Source organism: Cebus imitator, unplaced genomic scaffold (genome assembly GCF_001604975.1).
Source record: "Cebus imitator isolate Cc_AM_T3 unplaced genomic scaffold, Cebus_imitator-1.0 Scaffold780, whole genome shotgun sequence".
Classification (NCBI taxonomy): Eukaryota; Metazoa; Chordata; class Mammalia; order Primates; family Cebidae; genus Cebus; species Cebus imitator.
Window position 1 is genome coordinate 140,615 of NW_016108095.1, and position 22,061 is coordinate 162,675.

At 47.4% G+C, this 22,061-nt stretch overlaps 1 protein-coding gene, 1 long non-coding RNA gene and 1 pseudogene across 2 annotated transcripts; 1 reads left to right on the forward strand and 2 right to left on the reverse strand.

Annotated features, from left to right (window-relative positions):
• Positions 1-9,835: 9,835 nt before the first annotated feature.
• CYP2E1 (cytochrome P450 family 2 subfamily E member 1) lies at positions 9,836-18,269 on the reverse strand. The gene is made up of 9 exons (XM_017519918.1): positions 18,049-18,269; positions 17,036-17,195; positions 14,211-14,360; positions 13,655-13,815; positions 13,091-13,267; positions 12,093-12,234; positions 11,656-11,843; positions 11,031-11,172; positions 9,836-10,158 (listed from the first exon to the last, which is right to left on the reverse strand). The coding sequence occupies exons 1-9, from the start codon at positions 18,223-18,225 to the stop codon at positions 9,974-9,976; spliced, it is 1,482 nt and encodes a 493-aa protein (XP_017375407.1). The 5' UTR covers positions 18,226-18,269; the 3' UTR covers positions 9,836-9,973.
• On the forward strand, positions 17,144-20,547 carry LOC119469704. Its single transcript, XR_005198542.1, has 3 exons — positions 17,144-17,216; positions 19,773-19,906; positions 20,513-20,547. It is a non-coding gene; the product is annotated as an uncharacterized LOC119469704 (long non-coding RNA).
• A 1,030-nt stretch (positions 20,548-21,577) lies between these two features.
• Positions 21,578-21,613, reverse strand: LOC119469706 (annotated as a pseudogene).
• Positions 21,614-22,061: the final 448 nt, after the last annotated feature.

The following is a 22,061-nucleotide window of genomic DNA, read 5'->3' on the forward strand; positions in this document are numbered from 1 at the left end:
AAGGAACCAGTAAAAATATGTTGAAAAATATGTACAAAACATTCTACCCAACAACAGCAGAAGATACATTTTTCTCAATTGCATGTGAAGATTCTCCAGGATAATCCCTATGCTAAGCTGTTAAGCCAGAATACATGTAAAAGAACAGAATGACTAATAGTGCTGATGAGACTGCTCATCCTAATGCCAGAATCTACTCCATGATGTTTAACAAGAACTCTGAGGGGGCAGGGATTGCGGCTGTTAGCACCACACAGTTCTTTCCAAACTAAGGATGTAGAGAATTCTCACTTCAGAAGGTGATCCCATATGTTATCATGAACCGTTGTTCTGAGCATGTATGAGAAGGTTAGGGAAATAAGTGCCTCTTGTACCAGCCAGTTTGCTAGGAACTTGAACGTATGACTTAGCATTAAAATCTCTCTACAACCCTCTAGGATAAGTATTTATATTCTTATTTTTAAGAGAATGAAACTACAACTCAGAGACATTAAGTAACCTGTTGGAGACTATCAAATTGTGAAGCCAACATTCAGACCCAGGACTGCTTTACTATAACCATACACTGCTTTTCAGTGAGCCCAAACTTAGTGAGCCAGGGCAGTGTAGATACCCTTAAAGTTATGAAGAGAAAACAACTGCTTTAGTTTCATCAGAAGGCTCCAGACATCCACAGAAGTGCTACAGACAGCACTCGTTTTCCACTTTGTGTGACTTTGTACCAAGAGGGAACCTGAGCTGAGAGAGTGCACAGGTTGGTCCCAAGTCACAGCTGGTGCCTGGTCCTGAGTCACAGAAGTTTAACAACAGTAATTTATGTAAAAGAGTGTTATACAGTAAGATATGTAAAAGAGGATTATATGTCCACCCCACATCCTGATAACAAGAGGGAAGCTGAGCTGAAAGAGTGCACAGGCTGGTCCCTAGTCATACCCGATGTGTGGAACGCCTAACCCCGTCCTGAGATTCAGAAGTACTCTCTTCTTCTTGTACCTCAGGCATTGCTTTAAAAATCATTAGGACCGCTTCATGTCATCTTCATCATGATGAAAATATTCCAGGTTATTTAGTCCCATTTACATAGAACAGATTATACAGGGCTTTCCAAAGGACCCTTCAAAACTTGGGAATAATGACCAAATTTGTGTATTACCTTTGATACTGCAATTCAATTACTAGAAATATATTCTAAAGCCATAATCAGGTACATAACACAAATTTTCTGTGCAATGATCATTTTCGCAGCACTATGTGTGATAGCAAAAAAATATGAAATAATGAAAAGCCCAGTGATAAGATATTGGTTAAGTAAATTCTGGTGTATTCACAGAATTAAAAATTACATGCTATTTAATAAGAATATAAGAATACCAAATAACCTGTGAACAAATCCATGATACAGCACCTAGTGAAAAATTAAGGTTATGACGCAGTGCAATTACACTATTGTTTGTAAAATGTGCACATACACACAGAAAGAGGGTGGGCAGGACACCACCCAATATAGTGCAAAACCTTTTCTGAATGATAGGCTTGCTACTGAATTTTTTAAATTTTGTCTTCACAATTACATGTATTTTTCAATTTTCGTAAGATAGGCCTGTATTAATTATCCTTCACTCAGGGAAGCTACTACATGAGCATGAAGCAATGGGATGGCGCCTCTGCTCCTGTGTCCGCTGCCCAAGCCCAGCAGAAATCTCCTCACCTTCCACCTCCGGGTGTTTCAGCAGGAGCAGCAGCCCTAATTCGGAGTGCTGGAGACTGTCTCTGTGCTGGCAGTAGACAGACTCAACGCAGTACATGTGAGGTTCTACAAATTAAATTCAGAAGATGGATTGTGTTTTCCTGTAGATAATGGAGTTAGCAGATACATGATTTCATTAAAGGATACTTTTCAGTAACATTTTATATGTAAATAGGAGATTCCCAATGAAAATTAACGGTGGCTACAAATGCATAAATTTTATGGTAATTTTTGGTCGATATGATTTTCATTTGATGTCTAATTTGTATTCAGTAATGAAATATTGACATTTTGCATAATGGAAAGTATCTTTTAAGATGTATCACTTTTGACATAGATTTGTGAAAAGGTAAAAACTGTACATACTTGTGTACACACAGGCACACATGCACCGGCATGCCTGTGTGGGGATAGAGATTCGTATTCACACCTACAAAAGTAGCTATTGAGTATCTGTTACACGGCAGGCTCTGTCTGGACATTAGGGAAAGAGACAGTTTACACATCAGGTATTTTACACGTCAACTTCACCAATGGCTTGTGAGCTCCTTGGGGGCATACCGAGTCTCTATCAGGATTGATTTGCCTAGCAGGTGCTCAGTATATATGTGTTTAATGAACCAGTCAATGAAAAAGATAAAACACTCCATTTAGAGGTCCAGCGGTAGTAAAATGAACTCTGCCAAGGCCAGAAGGGATTCTACACAGAGGACTGGTGGACACAGGGCGTAACTCATGTTAAGTGTGTGTGCACTAGCTGCTCCCTGAGGAGCTCTGAGAGCAGCGTCCTCCTCTGTCCTGGCACTGTGGGGACACTTCTGAGAACAGCACAGACAGACCCTGGGTGAGGATGACCATGTGGTCTGCTTACACCCACCCCCTCCATCTTATTGAGAAAGCAGTCGATGTAATCCCGGGGCCTCTCAGGGACCCAAGTCCTCTGCTACTCCTTCACTCTGTCAAAAATTTAAGTTTTAATTTTCTCAACATTTTAAAAGAAATTATGGTGACTTCCAAGGAGATAGTGAATTAGTCAAGGCCAGAAAATGTAGAGCTGTAAAAGAAATCCTCATAATACTCTCCCTTCCATCAAGCAGGATGAGAAAACAGAAGAAGCCTCGTGTAGTATTGAAGGCATCTCCGTGCTAAAGGGGACCAGGCCTTCCCCAGCCCCTGATGTGGTTTCTAGCGGCATTTTCCTAGTGTCTAAAGCAACTCACTGGCTGTGCTGCAGGGATCTTAAGGCAGGGCTGCCTTGCACATTACAAAGGGCAGGGGGAGCTTGTCAGCACTTCAGAAGAGGCAAGCTGACAGAAGAAAGCATTAACAGCCTTCCACGAATTTCAGCTACATTAAATAAATAGACCTGTCGCTTCCCCACATCTGCCACTCCATCTCCCCGGTGTGCTGGGCTCCGCCTGTCTCCCCACTTCCCGAGGTGGGGCCCTGCACCTGGACTGCCCATGGCACAAACATTGGGTTAATCCAACAGACAGACAGAGTCATGGCTTTACCTGGGTCCAGGAAGAGCTTAATATTGACAAATTTTCAGACAACAACCCAATCAGATAGAGTAACTCTTCACCTTCATAGTCAAAGTGCTCATTGAAAACGAAGGAGCAGATCGAGGACAAGATGGGATCAGGGGGCTCAGCTGGTGAGAGAGAAAGTCATAAAAAATCAAGGAAAGCTTTGACATACACACGTCCCATCTACTGTTCCCTTTATATCAAATTACTATAAATGGTTTATGCTTCCATAATAGAAAAGGGAGAAATTATTTCCAGTAGGGTTGTCACTGGTCAAGGAGAAGAACAGGGGCAGTGAATGTAACTTCCCACCCGTGTGTGTGGCCTGGGTGGCGTGTGTGTGCGGAAGGCACTGATCACAAGCCAATTCCTTGTCTTGGTGAGGGCCTCCGCCAGGTGCTGGGCTTCCTCGTGGGTGCTTCTCAATGCTCCTCCTCCCTGTCCCAAAGTTGCGCAGGGTCAGGAGAGTAAACAGCCGCATTTGCCTCCACAGCTCCTCACAGCTGAAGACAAGCCCTAGAGGAGGAAGCCAAGGACAGCTCTGTCATCCACTAAGCAAAATGTAGGTATGACAGGGTGGAGAAGGAGGGCCGCAGGTGTTTGACGGGGACTTGATGCCACAGGCGCTGTCTGCAGCTCTGCTTTCAGGAGCACCAGAACTTTGGAAACTTTCCTCTTCCACAGACCAACCAGCACCATTTTCCCTCAGACTAAAGCAGGAAAGTTAGTTTTAAAAAATTCATTCTTATCTGCAGAGTGCTCGCTGAGTATGTGGAAGCTGGGGAGAAATAGCTGGAGAGATCTAAAATTTCCTTCTTTTTTTTTTCAAGACAGGGTCTCGTTCTGTCATCCAGGCTAGAGTGTGATGACACACTCACGGCTCACTGCGGCCTCTACTTCCTGGGCTCAGGTGATCCTCCCACCTCAGCCTCCCGAGTAGCTGAGACTACAGGCACGTACCATAATGCCTGACTAATATTTCATTTCTTTGTTTTTTATTTTTGGTATAATGGGGTTTCTCTATGTTTCCAAGGCTGCTCTTCAGCTCCTGGGCTTCAGTGATCTGCCTTCAGCTTCCCAAAGTGCTGGGACTGCAGGCGTGCACCACTGCACCTGGCCTGAGATCGAGCATTTCCATGCCAGATCCGAAGAGAGCAAAGGGGAGCAATGGTCTGCCTTCTAGGGGAGTTTGAGGAGAGGACGTCACCCTCAGGCCCATCCAGCTTGATCCAGAGGAGCTTCCAGGCAGGAATTCCTCTCTTCCCCTGCATCCTACGGGAGAGCCCCTAAGAAGAGAAGCCCCACATTCAGCTAGACGAATTAGAAGTTAGGTCTGCTATCTTAACTCAAGGATTGTTGGCAAACAGACTTGCACAAGTGCAGACAAATCTTGCATCAACTACCCATGTCAATCAGTGGGGGGAAAGGAGGTAATTCAGATCACTGAAAGATTTCAGATTCCAGTCGTCCCGTCATCCACAGTTTCACTTTCCAGGGTTCCAATTACCTGTAGTAAACCACAGTCTGAAGATGTTAATTGGAAAATTCCAGAAATAAACAATTCATAAGTTGTAAGTTGCGTGCTGTTCTGAGCACTGTGAAGAAGTCTCTGCCCTCCTGTGGCACCTCGCCCTGGATGTTGTCCACATGTCCCTGCTGAGCGCACTTCCTGCCTGTGTGTCCTTTAGGAGCTGTCTCAGTTACCAGCTCAACTGCTGCTGTGCTTGTGCTCAGGTAACTCTTGTTCTACTTAATAATGTCCCCAAGGAGTAGACAGGGAGAAATTAACAATAGCTAATAAAATAAAACAACTATAACAATATCCAGCATAATCTCTTTCTGTCTAACTTATACATTAAATTTAATCATAGCTATTTATGTATAGAAAAAAACCATAGTATATGCAGATTTGGTGCTATCCATGATCTCAGACATGGGGAGAATACTGTAATATCCTCAGACTGATTTAACAGGAACTTAGGACCTTAGCAAAAATAATAAGAGTCTATAAAGAGAAGCAATTCATAAAGAAGATTTTTTAAACATTAAAAATTGGATGACCCCTGTTCTATTTCTATCAGTGATGGGCTAGGTGATTCAGAGTAGCTCTCCTGCTAAGATGAGGTGGAAACGCTGCATGCAATGTATGTAAGAACCTGTATGAACGCATTGTAAGGCTAGCAAGGGAATGAGGGGTTGTAGGGACACTTTCCTTAGAAGCATTTACTGATTCAAAAAAGCACAGATGAGAGAGAAAATCTCAACAGAGCTATCAGCAGTTTCAGAGGCCTCAGGCGAAAAAGCAGGAATGTGAGGCTTTCCAGGAAGAAGATCTCTGTTAAGTGTTCTGAGCTACACCCCAGGAGTGCAGTGAGGGGGAAACACACCAGCCCCCGTAGAGGGGGCCTGATCTTCATATCAGGAGCTGGCAGCTCCAGCTGGAAATCTGGGCCCCACCTCTGGCACCTGCTTCTCCCTTCCTGCCCTCACCCTCCCCTTGGGCCTGAGCTCTCCGCTCCCCGCTCCACTGGGCCTCTTGCCCATCTCAGTAGCGCACATTTACTTAGGACCCACTTCATGACAGAAGTCATGTCGTTCCCTTCACCTGTTTAAAAGCCTTCAATGGGTTCCCAGGGTGCTGAGGGTAAAATCTGGAATCCCTAGAGAGACCTCCACGACCCTGCCTGGCCTGGACCTTACCTGCCTGGCCTGTGTATCCTGTGACCTCCTTGCACTCAGCACTCAGCCCCACTCCTGAACGTGCCCTGTGGCTCAGGCCTTCTCTGGCCTCTCCTCTTCCTGGCTGGTTCTTGGCTTCCTCAGCACTTCCCACCACACCACGGCCAGGTCACAAACTGCAGCCGTACTTGAACTTCGGTTGTTCTCTGTGTTTGGATGATCTCCATGAAATTCGGGGCCGTAGGCTGACGTCAGCTTCACTTTGGACTCCTGGGGGTGTCCAGTTCAATGCCTCTCCCCTTGGACAGGGAAGTACATGTCCCAAACCTCCCACCCCTGGATCTTCCCCCTCAGGCTCCTCCCACCCCAGCCCTGGGCAGCAGCTCTTTCCTCAGCAGGGAAGGTACTTGCACTCAGCCCATGACTGGCTACTGCCTTGTTTTAATTGGCTTCTTTTTTTGGTTATCAACAATGTTAATATTTTTGGTTTTATTAGCTCTTCATATTTATTTTTAAACTATTAGTTGCCAAGTTTTCTACTGGAATATTTATCTTAGATGAAGCATCTTTGGGATTCCTGAGAGCTCTCAATTGATGTGGTCAATTTCCAAAATAACAGAATGAACACATTAACTTACTGGATATGTTTCCCTAAATCATGTATCAGTTTAACAGATTGGATGTCAGGATATTCAAGCCAATGTTTCACATGAGAAAAGAATGCCTTTTTTCTGTTCTTTCTCAAGCTTCATAAATAACACACCCTCATTTTAACAGACGAAATGATGGGAAGGGATCTGAAGAAAGCAATGGTCCCCCCGACGGCCTCCCCTCCTCTCTCAGGGCGCCAGGGTCACTGGCCAGCATGAAGTCAGCCCACATTCCTCCCTCCCGCTCACACTTCTAGGAGACAAGACCGTTGCTTGATTATAGAAAACATGGGTCAACTGGCACCATGCGTCTCCTTGTTGCTTTTAGTAGTTATTTTACTACATATCCTATCATGTTGTATACCTTAAATATATACATTAAATTTTAAAAGACAGGAAATAAAATGAGGAGGAAGTCTCATGTCTAAAAATTAAATACATAGCAGGCGGCAGAGCATGGACCCACAGAGCTTTCCTTATTTTGAGAGGTCTGGGGGTCCTGAGAAGGGGATGCTGCTTTCCCATTTCCTTTGCATTGAGCTCCTTTGCAGTAAGTCTTTGTGGCAGGGGTCTTCTATGGGAAGCTCCAGATGGAGACAGGAGCTTGGCAAAGGCATGGCCTAAGTCCAGGAGCTGCCAGGGAGGCTGGCCAACAGCTCAGGGAGCAGACAGAGTGGCCAGACCAGGCTGAAGGGTCAGCAGTGTTGAAAGAGAATTTGTGGCTATTTAAGAAATCTAACACACCACCTCACACCATATAATAACACCTAAACGTGATGAGGAAAGATTAAAAACAAAAGAAAGTACAGGAGGGTGTTTTAATTATGTAAAGATAGAGAAAATGCCTAAAGCTGAGCACCAAACAAAGTCATTCACTACATTAAAATGGAATGTTTTGGTTAAATAAAATTGTAAGTGCCATTAAAATATAAGCCACGGATAAGGTAAAGAGATTATAATTCTATATACATGACAATATAGGATTAGTATCCATAATTTATAATAATCTCCTGCAAATTCACAATGATAAAGAACTCAATACTAATTACAGACCAAGATTTGAAGAGGTAACTCACACAACATAAAAGCTCCAAGACCGATAAACACATGGAGACGTGTTCAACGGCACTACTCATCAGGGAAATGCAAGTAAAATACCAGCATAATGCTTCTATTGGAAAATGGCCCAAAGCTTCGAGGTTTGTCAATGAAAAATAAGCATGGGAGAAGCAGGCTTGTGCTCTCCTGGTCGGCATTGACATAAAGGGTCTCTACCTATATTTGTAATAATTTGTTTCCTCAGAAAATCTGATATAAATCTGGCGAATATCAAAATTTGATAAAGCTAGATGGTAGGTACACAGGTGTTTGTTATATTTATCTTATACTTGTCTTCATATATGAAATAATTTACAATAAAAAAGTTTAAAACATTACAGAAAAAAAGCTAATGTCATGGGCAATCGTTGCTAAAAGAATAAAGAAATTAAGTAGCATGTGTAGAATGATTTCATTTTTGAAACAAGGACAATTATGTCATCTGCAAACCTAAATATCAGAGGGCAGGCACTGCATGGGAGTGGCCTATGAGTGGTGGGGTTCGGACACTTTCCATTTTTTTCTGTTTCTTTTTGTAGTTTTTATTTCCTTCTTTTTTCTTATTTCAAATTTTTAAAGTTCAACTTGTGTTGCACTTTTTTAAAATTTTTACTTTTTTTTCAGAATAAAATTGCATTCATTGTAAGTCTGCAGTGCACCAACCCTTTATTCCATCCTTGGAGTTTAAGAGAAAATGTGACCCTGGCCTCAGGAAGTTTAGTGTACAAAGAAAAACACAGGAAACAATTCTCATACAAAGGAAGCAGTTAAATTCTCACATTTAGGTTTGGGGAAGATATTCCAAATACAGGCAAAGCAAAGTACTTGTGTAGCTATATACTTCAAAGAACAGAATGTGGTCAGTTAGGAAACCAATTTGAGATTAGAAAGATTCCACTGAGATTATTGTAACAGGGTTTAATTAATTGAATTTTGTGGATTTCGGAATGAAACTTTTATCTCGTTTAAAGTCATATGAGAGCCTTTAACTAGAGGTTTTTATACCTTAACAAAGTAATATCCTGTAAGTGTTAAGGGTCAGCACCTACCAGTGTTCCCATTTGAAGCCCGTGCTGAGATAACAGAGTAAGAAGGGAAATTCGCCCTTGCACTCACACAATTCTGTGATGTTAATACTGAGTGTCAACTTGATCGAACTGAAGGACGCAAAGGGTTATTCCTGGGTGTATCTGTGAGGGTGTGGCCAAAGGAGATTATCACTTGAGTCAGTGGACGGGGAGAGACAGACCCACTCTCAGTCTGGGTAGGCATCATCTAATCAGCTGCCAGTGGGGCCAGAATAAAGCAGGCAGGAGAAGCTGGAAGAGCAGACGTGCTGAGTCTCCTGGCCTTTGTGTTTCTCCCAGCTGGACGCTTCCTGCCCTCAAACCTCAGACTCCAAGTTCTTCAGCTTTTGGACTCTTGGGCTTACACCACTCTTGCACCTTCGGCCACAGACTGAAGGCTACCCTATCGGCTTCCCTACCTTTGAGGTTTTGGTATTCATACTGGCTTGTCCACTCCTCAGCTTGCAGACAGCCTGTTGTGTGACTTCACCTTGTGACAGTGTGAGTCAATTCTCCTAATAAACTCCTGCATGTATACATCTGTCCTATTGGTTCTGCCCCTTCAGAGAAAACTGACTAATACAAATTCCCCACCTCAATATGTTTCTGACACTGGAGTGATGTGATCCTAGATTTAAGAGCTTCTCAATAATATGAAAGTCATATTTAAAACCTCTCTGTGGCCAGGCACATTGGCTCAGGCCTGTAATCCCGGCACTTTGGGAAGCTGAGGTGGGTGGATCACCTGAGATCAGGGGTTCCAAACCAGCCTGACCAACATGGTGAAACCCCATCTCTACTAAAAATACAAAAAATTAGCCGAGCGTAGTGGCATGCGCCTATAATTCCAGCTACTCGGGAGGCTGAGGCAGTAGAGTCACTTGAACCCAGGAGGCAGAGATTGCAGTGAGCCAAGATCGAGCCACTGCACTCTGGGCTGGGCAATAAGAGCGAAACTCCATCTCAAAAAAGCAAGCAAATAAAAACCTTTCTCTGTGAGAATCACTTCAACAAATAAGATATTCCATGACTTAATGTACAGGTAAAATAATCATGTGATGATTTGTTTATATTCCAGGAAAATGTTTATTTTGAAATATTCATATGCAAAGAAAGGAATAGGTTTAAGGAATCCTGACCTCAAACAATTTGAAAACTTGCTTGAAAGTGGGGGGCTCAGGAATGAGTGTGTCCTCCTCACACTCATGAGCGAGGAATGACACAGAGTTTGTAATGTGGTGGAATGCGGCCAAACCCAATCTTTATGGGGCTGAGGTCGATATCCTTTGGGTTCACAAGAGACTTCAAATTAAAATGCTGCAAAATGGCAGACAACAACAGAAACAACTCCATGCGAGCCAGGCCTTCTCCAGCACACACCCGTTTTCCTGGAAGTAACAATGGTACTGATGAGACACTGAGGGAGTTTCAGAGACGCGACACTGTTAGCAGAGAGGCTGGCGGAAGCGGGAGGGGAGGCTGCAGGCGAATGGCATCACAAGGCAGGGCCCACCCCCTCTGCCTATGAAAAGAAGCACAAAATGCACTCAAGTGGAAGAATACCAGTGACATTGACTTATTTAGAGACCAGCCTTCATACAACTTCAGTTATCCAGAGCTCAACTGCAAGAGCCTATGTTAAGTTGGGAAGACCGTCTCTGCCCAGTAAAGAAGGCACCCCCGGGGTTCACCAGTGATGCCTACGGGAGGGAAGTAGGGCCCTGTTCGAAGCTGGGGCTCCAGCATTGGGTGTTAAAAGTATAGAGTTGATTGTGTGATCTTCTCTCACAGCAATCCCTAAGATGAGGCCCTGGGAAGGACAAATGCCTCAAAGAGAGTCACTGAGTCACATCCCAGGAAGGCTTTGATGCTTCCTGTGATGACTCTAGGTAACCAAAGTTTAGATTTTGTTTAGCAGCTCTGATTTAAAATTAGGAAGAATTGGGTAACATGGTTTTGAGATCTTTTCACTAAGTCTTGTTAAAATAGAAACAGAATTTAGCAATGAATGGTGTAAAATGTCTAGTTTTTGGGAAAAAAGTCCACCCATGACACTTCATTCTCAGGATTGCTGCTGGGAGATGTTATGGACGTTCTCTGAATAGGGAAGAGCACACGTGGGTCTTGTTGTCAATAGACACAGGGCACAGGGGGTTCGGGTGTCAGTGCAGGCCTGGGATGAGGGCAGAGCACACGTGGAGTGGAGGCGAGGCGTGTGGGCTGCTCCTCAAGGGAATGTGCTGCCTCTGGTCTTTCTCACCTGCGGAAAATGGCTTGAAATAGTCACTGTACTTGAACTTCCCATTTTCACTCAGGAAGTGTTCTGGCTTAAACTTTTCTGGATCAGGAAATTCTTGGTTGTCATACAAAACGGAGTCCAGATTTGGAATTATGACTGTGCCCTAGAAGAAACAGACTGTCTCAGTGAGTCACGTTAACAAAATGTGGGCCTTCATCTGGAAGCCCCCAGTGAAGAATGCTGCTGTGAGCATGTGTGATACACGGTGGCGTGTTTCCAGTCGAGGGAGTTGCTCAGGGAAGGACTAGATAGAAAGCGGTCAGGGGTCAGGTCTAAATGAAGACGAAATCACAAGATTAACTCCAGGGCTGGTTGTGATTGTTTGTCCCTGGTATCAGAATTCATGAGTCCCAGGGACTGTCCCCTGAGGCACTTTTGCAGATTTCCTCCACCTGTCTGGTCACCAGACCAATGTGAGCACTGCTGCGAAAGCAGCACTCCACAGGAGGGGAGTGGGGGCCAGCTCCTCCATTCAGTGCCCCCTGCCAAGGCGAAGGGTCTTTGGGCCCCCATCCTGCTCCCTGGCAGGAAGGCAATGAGCGGATAGGATGGTGTTCATGCTGTGTGCTCCAGGTTCATGCTTGACCTTGGGGATGAGGTATCCTCTGAAAATGGTGTCTCGGGTTGCTTCATGGGGCAGGTTGGAGGGCACGAGGTTGATGAACCGCTGAATCTCATGCACCACAGCGTCCATGTAGGGCATCTCCAACCTGTCCTTGACGGCAGGGACTCGGCTTGGCCCAATCACCCTGTCAATTTCTTCATGGAGCTTCTCTGCCAAGATATGAATGGGACAAATTTAAGGAATTGGCTCCTGGCCAATTGGACATCCACCCATCTAGTCAATCACCCTTTTATCCATCTATCTGCCTACACACCACCCACCCACCCATCCATCCATTCATCCACCCACCCACCCATCCATCTAGCCATCCACTCTCCCATCCACCCACCCACCCATCCAACCATCCACCCATCCATCTGACCCCGGACCTGTCAGTGTCCTGCCGGTCACTTGCATACCTTCGATCTCAGGGTATTTCATGAGAATCAGGAGCCCGTATCTCAGAGTGGTGCTGGTGGTCTCTGTCCCCGCGAAGAACAGGTCGGCCACGGTCACGGTGATACCGTCCATTGTGTACAAGGGTTCTGCACTGGGCTTTTCCTGTGATGCCAGAGACAGACAAGAGGAGAAGGAGCTGCTTGTCTCCCTTCAGCACAGAACCAGCCACCTCCCAGGTCCACAGGGACAAAGAAGACAGTGTCCAAGAGGTCCCCCCAGTGGAACTGTGACTTGGAGCTGTGAGAGACAGGGTCATCTCCACCTCACAGCCAGGGAAACTGAGGCCTCAGGAAATCTGCTGAAGGCAGGATGGGGCTCTGTTTTCCTCAACAGCACACAGGCCATCCTGGAAGAGGTGAGATGCCTCTGACCTTGGTCACACCTCAGGCAGGAGCTCCGGCTAACCCCTCCTGCTGCAGGGCTAGTGTCTGCTGCTGTGAGAGGCCAAACTGCTGGAGGAGATGCCCAGGCAGCCCCCGGAAATCAGTGTGGATCCACATGTTCTTGAGCCACAAAAGGACAAGACAAGGGGACAAGAAGCTTCGCCATGCTGGGCAGGGGGCAGGGGATCCTGAGGGCTGCAGGTGAATGAAGCTGGGGGGGCCTGGAAGTCCTGAAGCTGTGCACAGATGGGGAGTACATGCCCACAAGGAATGCTGGGGGCTTCTCCTCAGACAAGATGCAATTCTCAAAGTCTGTGGACTAGAACGGGTTGGGCAGCAGGGCCTGGAGGGGGTTAAGGGGCCCACCCACGCTACCCGAACCACTAGGCCAGCTTGGCAGCCAGGCAGCTGACTTGTGCCAATGGTCATGATGAAGCCAAGAGTGTGTGTGTGAAACTGAGAGCATGCTGTGGCCGGAGGCATGCACGCCAGCAAGTGCAGGTCACACTGTAGATCCAAAACGCACGCTCCCTGCCCACCCCGGAGAGCCCGCCTCATAGGAGGGCTGAGCCTACCTTTTCCATTTCCACCAGCAGGCAGTCGGTGAGGTCCTGGGGGCAGCTGAGGTCCAGGGATTGATGGTGCTCCTTCACCCTTTCAGACACATACTCTTTTATTTCAGCCACATTTCTTATGACTTTTCTATGGCTTCCAGGCAAGTAGTGTAGATAGCTGGAAAAATTATTGTAAAGCTAGAGAGAGAAAAATATTTTACTGTTTTTTTCCGGATGCAACATAATTGTGTATGTTGGACCAACAACTTTCTCCAGACCTGAATTTGTGGCTGAAATAATTGTTGATTTGGAATACTTTGGGTCAACAGTGTCCTTCTTGGGCACCATTCTCCTCAGCAGTGCACATTCTGTGGTGCAAATGTGCACACATAGGTCGATACGTATCCTAAGGTTAGCAAAGGGGTGCATAGGACCCCAGAGATGTCTCTGGGAAGAATATTTGGGCTCTCCTTGAAGCTATGTTGTCTGGCTTTTGCAGCCCTATCACATATAACTTGAATTTTCCTTCTTTTTCTAGTGTAAAGTATACAATTGACGATTGATGACAAAGGAACGTGGCTTCACCTGGAGCCAGGGAGTACTGAGCAGGTAGAAGTTCTCATTAAACAAATGCATCAACCTCAGAAACTTCTCATCATCGTAGTCGAAACGCTTGTGGAAGAGGATGTCAGCTATGACGTTGCAGGGTGCACAGCCGATGAGGAAGGTGGGGTCGAAAGGCTGGCCTGGAAAACAGGCAGCCAGGCCGTCAGGGGATGGGTGCAAGGAGACCCAGGGGCTCCTCCACCCACTCAGTCACCTGCTGGGGCTCACCCAGGCCTGTGAGAAGGCACCCTGAACACTGGCAGTTTATAAAAGATAGCAAATATCTGAATCTGTTTGGGTCTTCTTCGCTTTGCGACAGTATTTAGGATACAAGTCACGTGCTTAATGGCTACACCTGCTCCCTGAACTGTGTGTCTGGAAACTAGAGTTGTAAACACAGTGTCTGGGGACTCATGAGACCCTCTCCTTGTCCGTAGGTCCCTGTGGTTCAGATGCGGTCCAGGGGTCCCGGCTGGGGCTCCCGGTGCCCCTGGCCTGCATGAGGACTGGGCCCTGCTGGGCAGCAGATACACACCCTGGGTCTTCCTGAGTGCTTCCACCAGGAAGTGGGCCTCCCTCTGGATCCGGTTCTCGTTGCCTTGTTTCCCCATCCCATAGTTCCGGAGGGTGGTCAGGGAAAACCGCCGGATGTCCTTCCAGGTGGGCCCATTATTGAAAATAATTCCTAAGGCAGAGGGGCCAGCAGAGGGTTATTCTGAAGGCCCATTTTGGGGAGAAATGGGCTAGAGAGGGCCTTGGAGAGCAGAGCAGGTTTGCAGGTGTGTAAAGAAGTGACAGAGGCGGCATGGGAGCTGCCGGCACTTGCTGGTCAGGTTTTGGCGGAAGCCTTTCTGGGGTCCTCACAGTCTGCACTGTGGTTTTTTAATCACATTTAACCTCTCCTGGGTGCTCTTCTTCATGCTGTCCACTTACCTTGTTTCTTTTTCCTTTCTGCTGAGTCTTCCCCATGTTAAATAAAACCACATATGGCCACTCCAAGAACACCTCCCACATCTTTCCTGTCTACCAACAAAATTTTTGAAAAGCCAGCCATTCTGTTCTCACAGGTTTTTAACCCTCATACCACACACGCCTCAACCTGCAGCTCTCCAGCTCCACAGCAAGTTTCTTCACTAAAATCTGGCAGGTCACACAGGCCCCTGACTGTGCAAAGCATCAGAGCTGGGAAACCCAAGAGCTGTCCCTTCTGAGCTGTCGAGGCCTGGCCCTGCCCTGTCTGGACCCTCCTGGGAGTAGGAGCACATTTGGAATCAACACATCTAAATGTTTTATTCTTTAAGAACGTTCACATATTCCCATCTTTCTCTCAGCTAGCTATAAACCTTTTTATTTTCTCCCAGATAGGAACCTTTAAATTATCCCTCTTCCTCTACACACTCCCAGCCACACCCCCCCTTGCCCCTCAGGGGCCCCTTGCCCTCTCTGCATTGCTCTCTGTGTTCCTCTTGTCCATCATCATTTCCTCAATAAACACATTTCGGGCACCTCCTGCATTTCAGACATCCTGCCAGCTCTGGGCATTCTGCAGTAAACAAGGGTCATATCCTACACAGCTTCATTAGCTGACTGACCACTGACCACTCTTGGGAGGCACCTGCAGGACACTCAGAAAGTGCCTTCGGAACCCATGCTCACCTGTTCCAGAAGCAAGGTTGGCCGGCCTGAGGGGGGGCAGATGAGATGAGGTGGGCGGGGCAGGGGTGCAGGCTGGACTGAGGGTTTCATTTCATCCTGAATAGTAGGAGGAAGGCCTGCCAAGACTGAGGAGATGGGGGTGGGTGGGGGGTGCCGGTGGTGGTGGTGGTGGAGGGGCAGAAGTGGTCATGTTGAGTGGAGGGTAGCCGAGATGACCCATTTAGACAGCTGTTCGACAAGTTAAAAATCTAGGTTGGGAACCGTGCTTTCTCCGTTTTATGGACTTTTTCTGAAAGGATGTGTGCAGTTCCTCCCGCACACTATCACACAGCCTGTGCTCAGTGTTATGCCAATAAGGAATATTTTCATCATCGTCCCTCAAGGGCCAGGTGCAGCCCATGCCCAGGGCTCTGCTAATTTTCCGTCAGTCTGGGCCCTGTGGGTCATATAAAAATGAAACTTTAGAGCCCCCAGGCAGAGGCAGCAATGTCCCCTTGAGCCCGAGCTGTGGAGATGCACGTTCCGCGCCCCGCCCTGCTGCCTTGGACTCTGCCTTGGATCTGTGGGTGGCAGATAAGGGCTCCGGGAACAGAACTGAGCTCAACCGCAGTACCGGGCCCTCCCCCAGTAATGCTTTTCCTGTGTTAGCGACAAGGACTGAGATGGTTAATTTTGTTTTTGGCAACTCCAGAGAAGTAAAACCCCACAATATAAAAGAAGGAAAAGCAAATGACACTAATTGTGACACAATATAACCTAGAAACGTAGACTGGACAAATAGGGCGCGAACACCAGCTCTCGGATTTAAAAATTCCACACAGCATGGCAAAGGCTTTCTGGGGCCTCGTCGTCAAAGTTGACTCGAAGAACTAGAGGCTTCCATGTGGGACACTGTTGGTTTCTAATCTACTTTGAAAGCCCCTGCAGGGCAGGGAGGGAGGGAGGGAGGAGAAAGAAGCAGCAGGCCGGGTCCGGAAGCAGGAAAGAGGGGGCAGGCCAGCGGACCCCGCCAGGCTGGGGTCTGAAGCCAGGAGGCTGGGAGAATGCTCAGATCAAGACCAGCCAGACCTCCAGCCCCCAGCCCTGCTCTCCCTAGAGAGGGAACATGCCGCTTTCTGTATATGCTGAACTCGGAGCTCTGGAGACAGGGAGGGTGGAGGAAAAGACAGCAGAGGTGAGGCTGGGAGACGGGGTTTCAGTGGGTCTCTTCCCCCTTCGCGGTCTTCAGAACATCCACCCCAGCGGGACAGCAGAGGCCCCCTCTCTGGAGGTCACCAGTTGCAGCTGAGCAAAGCCCTGAAGCGAGCAGTGTCCGCAGCTTCTGACGCCTCAGCGTGGGTGAGGGGACCTTGGTGGCAGAAGCCACCTGTGCCCAGGCCGTGGAAGAGGAGGGACGCGCTCCCCGAAGGAGCCTTTGGGCCAGGAGGCGGGACGGTGGGGGTGGGGAAGGCGCCTCAGGCTCAGAAGCAGCCCCGCCGCCGCGGATCCCTGTAAACTCGGCCTAGAGGCCGGACTCGGTGGAGACTCAGGGCACCTCGCGCAGCAGGCAGCGCGCGGGGCCGTCGCCCGAATCATCCTTCGGATGCCATTACTGTCATATTACGGTGACTTTAGCATTTGGCCGGCGCCGACGTGGCTGGCGCCTGTTAACTGTCCCGGGGCGTGTTGTGCGCCCCCCGCCCCGTGCCAGGGACGCGGACTCACCCCTGTCCTTGTGCGCCTGGAACGCGGGGATTTCTCCTCGGCCCGAGAACTCGCTCTTGTAGTCCAGCAGCGCTTCCCTCACGGCCTTGTAGCCGTGCATCACCACCACGCGCCGCTGGCCCAGGTACAGCGTGAACACCGGCCCGAAGCGCTCGGCCAGCTGCGGAGACAGAGGCTGCAGGTGAGGCCCGCGGCGCGGCTGGAAGTCACGCCCCTGCCGCGCGGCCATTGCCATTGCTCCAGAGAACCAGGGGGCGCGTGGGGAAAGGCAGCCTTTGTCCAGCCCAATGTGGGGGTTACCTTCCCCACAAAGGGCTGCTGCGTCTGCGGGGTGCGCGGGACTGGCACACCTGCGCACCGGGCCGCCCACGCAGCCCTAGCCGCTCCGCTCCGCACCAGCCTGGACTCGGTCAACTCCACAGTCTCTGGGTCCTCAAGTCCCTTCCCTAAGGCTCGCCCACCCACCACCCCGTCGCTTGCTTCCAGAGTCAAGTTTCGGGACCCGGCGCCAGCCCGCGCCCCTCAGAGCGCACACTCCAACGCGCGAACACCCAGCGCCTGCTCTGCGCTGGCGGCGTTATCGGCTCATTTAATTTTTAGGTTTGTAAGCCCATTCAGTGTTCACGACTGTCGTAGGCGGCAGATATTGGTGCCCCACGCACCGGCCCAACACTTCACGTTTCAACTCGTGCTTCGGCAAACGCAAGCTGACGCCCAGCCAGTGCGCGGTTATCCTGGTGTCGCAGCTGCCCGGCCTCGCCGGCCTCCGCATCATCAGCCCCGAGACAAGGCACAGGCACGGGGGTGGTGGGGGGCTCCAGAGCCTGCCATGCGGGCTCAGGGCTCCGGCTGAGCAACACGTTTTGAGTGTCACTCCAGGATGCTATCAATTCAGTTAATCCTTAGCAGGCTGGTATTGAACAACCACAGTTTGTCTGCAAATGAGTTGAATGCACACATATCAGATCCAATTTCTGAGTTATTCTCCCTAAAATCAACAATATTTCTCTTACCTGGGTGAAGGACTTGGGGATATTCTTCAATTCCAAGTGGAAGTGATTCCCGACGATGGGAAGTGGGAAAGGGCCTGGGGGCAGATTCCAGCTGCTGTGCACCTGCCTCCAGATGGACACCAGCAGGAGAATGGCCGCCCACACCAGCAGGGCCACAGTGATGCCAAGGGCAGACATGGTGCTGCTGGAAGCCGGCTGCCAGCCTGGGAGGACAATCCCGCAGAAACGCAGGGCTTTTTATACTGTGTTTTGAGAAGGAGGGTGACCCCACCAACCAATGCCATCTTCCTTCTCGTCTACCCCAAATTATTAGTTTATTATTACCCGCTGTTGGTCATCATTTCAAAGGCTGATTCCCTCAGTAGTGGCCCCCAGAGGTTCCATCCTGTGACCTGGTGAGGTTGGAGCTGGGCCATGTCAGCACCCGGGTTACTGACACCTGGTGCTGTGCTGGCAAACACATCCAGGAACAGGTGGCCAGCCTGTGTCCCTGGGCTGGGGGTGAATGTGGGGTGAGGAACTGTCCTGACCTTTGGCACTGGTTGGACAAAGGGGAACTCCAGCCACATTGCCATGAATTTGTTTGGAGTAGGGCCTATGTAATGCAACACCAACCACATGCTGACCACCTCTAGGCAGGGTACCAGCCCTCCTGGTGCAGCAGCCTCTTGATGTCTGATGAGGAGGTTTGTCTGGAAGTCAAACACTCAGACACCCCTCTGCTGTCCCGCTGGGGTGGATGTTCTGAGACCAGGAAGGGGGAAGAGACCCACTGAAACCCCGTCTCCCAGCCTCACCTCTGCTGTCTTTCCTCCACCCTCCCTGTCTCCAGAGCTCCGAGTTCAGCATATACAGAAAGCGGCATGTTCCCTCTCTAGGGAGAGCAGGGTTGGGGGCTGGAGGTCTGGCTGGTCTTGATCTGAGCATTCTCCCAGCCTCCTGGCTTCGACCCCAGCACGGCGAGGTCTGCTGGCCTGCCCCCTCTTTCCTGCTTCCAGACCCAGAAGCAGCCCCCAGTAGTACCTGAATCACCACCTGCCACATGAATGGGGCCAGAAGGAAAATTCAACATCTGAATTCTATTTCACTTTGTCAAATTAACTGGAAAATTCCATGAAAGAAAAAAAGAAAGGAAGAGAAAGTTAATCTCTGATTATTTTTTTAAAAAAAAAGTTACATATTCTTGCTGTAGAAAATTAAGAAAAAATATTATTTGGAAAGATTTTAAATTCAAATTCTTTAAAAAATTACATTAGGGTTTTATTGGATTTGTTTTACATTAGGTTAAATCTGGAAGACAATTTTAAACATATCTTTGCTGATCCAGGGGCACAGTGGAGCCCCACATTTACTAGCTTCTTCTTTCATGTTTTAATTACTTTCTTCACGCAGGCCCTCTCCCACCTTCTGCTAAGGTAGTCTATAGGTATTTTCTGGAGCTTTTCTGTGTGCATGGTTAGAATGAAGAGAATGTTTTCATTCTGTCTTCTAACTGGCAATATATGGAAGTTCTTAATTCACAGGTTGCAATTTTATCCTTTTATATTAGCAATGAATCTTTACGTATAATAGAAAATACGATAAGAAATGAAGAAAATAAAAGTCATTTACAGTCCAACCAAATTACTTGTGGATTTTGAGTTATGCCATTCTCCACTTTCATTTATATAAAAATGAGACTACATACTATCTGTGGCATTCTAACCCAGTTTTTCTCTTGACAGTTTATTAGCCACATAAGCAAGTCACTGGCTGTGCTGCGCTTAACACTGCACCTCTCCTAAACCAAGAAGGGGCATTGGCCTCTGGCAGAAGCTTCAGGGGCCTTTGCCTCCCTCCACTTTTTTCACCCCTCAAGGTAAGAACTGACAATGTAGACTCGACCGCCTGGGTGGGTGGGTTAGCATGCCCCCTCCTCCTGTCTTTCCTTTCCAGTGGCCAGTGTGAGGTGGCAGGGACAATTCCTGGGGCAGAAGCTGAGTGTCCAAACCCCTGCACGCTGTCCTCCTGTTGTGGACCCAGCCAGGCCTGGCGGGGACAGACACCCATTGGGGTCCACAAATTTCCCTGGTTATTGGTTCCTTTTCCTAGTGCTCAAGAAGGCCAGAGTCTGCTCCTGGCAGACTAGAATTGAAGCCTTGGCTTTGGTGGGATGAGAACAGGAAGCATCAGAGTGGGGAAGCAGAGCGGGCCCCTGGCTCCCCTGGGCTGAGGAGAGCATTGTCTGTGCAGCTTACCTGAGTGTGCACATCCTGGGCAGGGTGGGGCCCACATGCCCTGGACCGTCTGTGCCTCACAGGGATGCAGCTATGGTCTGAGTCCTCTGGCCATAATATTGTTAGATGCCCAACCAACATCAGATTTTAAATACAGGAACATATGTCGTTTGAAAATAATGACATTTCTGTGTACTTCTTTTCAGAAGCCAGGGCTTTTATTTGTTTGGCATCTATCCCATTGGCAGGACCTTCCAGGACAAGGTTAGACAATCAAGAAGACAGAGAGCCTGTGGCAGGGAGCTCTTCAGGCTTTCATCACATCTGCTGTTGGCTGGGTGTGGCAAAGAGGTAAATGTATTGGGACAATTTTCTTCTTTCTCTAGATAACTAACAGTGTTTATCAGGGATGAGAGTTGGGTTAATGAAATGTCTTTTTAATTGAAACAATTCTATGATTTTTCTCCTTAGACCTGCTAGTGTGAGGCTAGATAAAAACACTGTCTCACAATGTACCATAAAAGCACCATATACTTTTACATTTTATCATAAAAGTACTTCATAGTTCCATATCACAACCAACTCTTTCATGGAGTGAAACTCTTTTAACGCCCTAAGGATTCAACTTGTTAATAGTATTTTTGGTAATTTCGCATCTATACCTGCAAATAAAATTGGGCTATAGCTTTTGTGTTATATTAGGTTCTTGCATAAAAATTGCACTATTCTAGAAACCATTGCAAAACTCCCGTCTTCTGTGTGCCTGGGAATACTTTATATTGTAGGGGAATTGTCTGCGCTTTGAAATTTTGATAGAACTCACTAGTAAAGCAATATAGAGAAGATTTATTGGAATTGAATAATTGTTTATAAAGATTAGAAAGATAATTTTGATTGGGAAAGTAAAATATCTCCTTTTAACAAATGCAAACAACACAGAAGTGGATGAAGTGAAAACTGAGGGTCCCAAATTTACCCTACAAAGGCAGCTTCCATATTTTAAACCCCATTAAGAAGGAAAAATCCTCTGCTAATTCTCTTTTTATTATTTGTAGTTTTTATTTTATACCTACTAAAATACTTCTTTTGCACTTACTTTAATTCTGTATATAATGTGGATTTGACTTACTAGTATTCTTTTATTTTGGCCCAAGAGACTTCCTTTAGTGTTTCTTATGACAGGCTTACGAATTCTTTCAGTTTTATCTGAGAATGTCTTATTTTCTCTTTCTTTTTGACATTTGATCTTAGCCAAAAGGCTAAGATATATTTTAAATTTTAATTAATTAATGAATGTGGGAGGGTACCAGAAAATGTGCTAGACAAATTCTAAAAGAGCTGTAATACTTCATTCTTTTTGGAAGTGTATTTTCTGGATACAGAATTCTTGGTTGGCAGTGTTTTCCTTCAGTGCCCTGACTCTGTCATCTCGCTGACTGCTGGCCCCATGGCTTCTGGTGAACAGGAGCTGTTATTTTCTTGAGGGCTGACTTACCTAATACCTCATCTCACTATTGCTGTTTCCAGGACCCCCTCTTTCCCTTTGATTGACTATGGTGTGTGCAGATGTGGCTCTCCTTTCATTTATTCTTTTTTGAGTTGGTTAAGGTTTTGGATATGTAGATGAATCTTTTTCATCAAATTTGGGGAATTTTGAGCCATTATTTCTTCAAATAGTATTTTTGTCCCCCTATTTTCTCTCTTTCTGAGATTCCCACTGTGCCTGTGTAGATACTCTTGATTATGTCCCACAGGTCTCTAAGGCTCCATTCACATTTTTTCCATAATTTTGTTGGT

Bases quoted from the DNA above. Each gene is read 5' to 3' on its own strand.
- CYP2E1 (XM_017519918.1), bottom strand. From the start codon at position 18,225: ATGTCTGCCCTTGGCATCACTGTGGCCCTGCTGGTGTGGGCGGCCATT. The intron at 13,268-13,654 runs GTGAAGCCACGT...TTCTCTCTCTAG, and splicing joins TCAGTACTCCCTGGCTCCAG to CTTTACAATAATTTTTCCAG. The intron at 11,844-12,092 runs GTATGCAAGTGA...ATATCTTGGCAG, and splicing joins GAAATACCCTGAGATCGAAG to AGAAGCTCCATGAAGAAATT.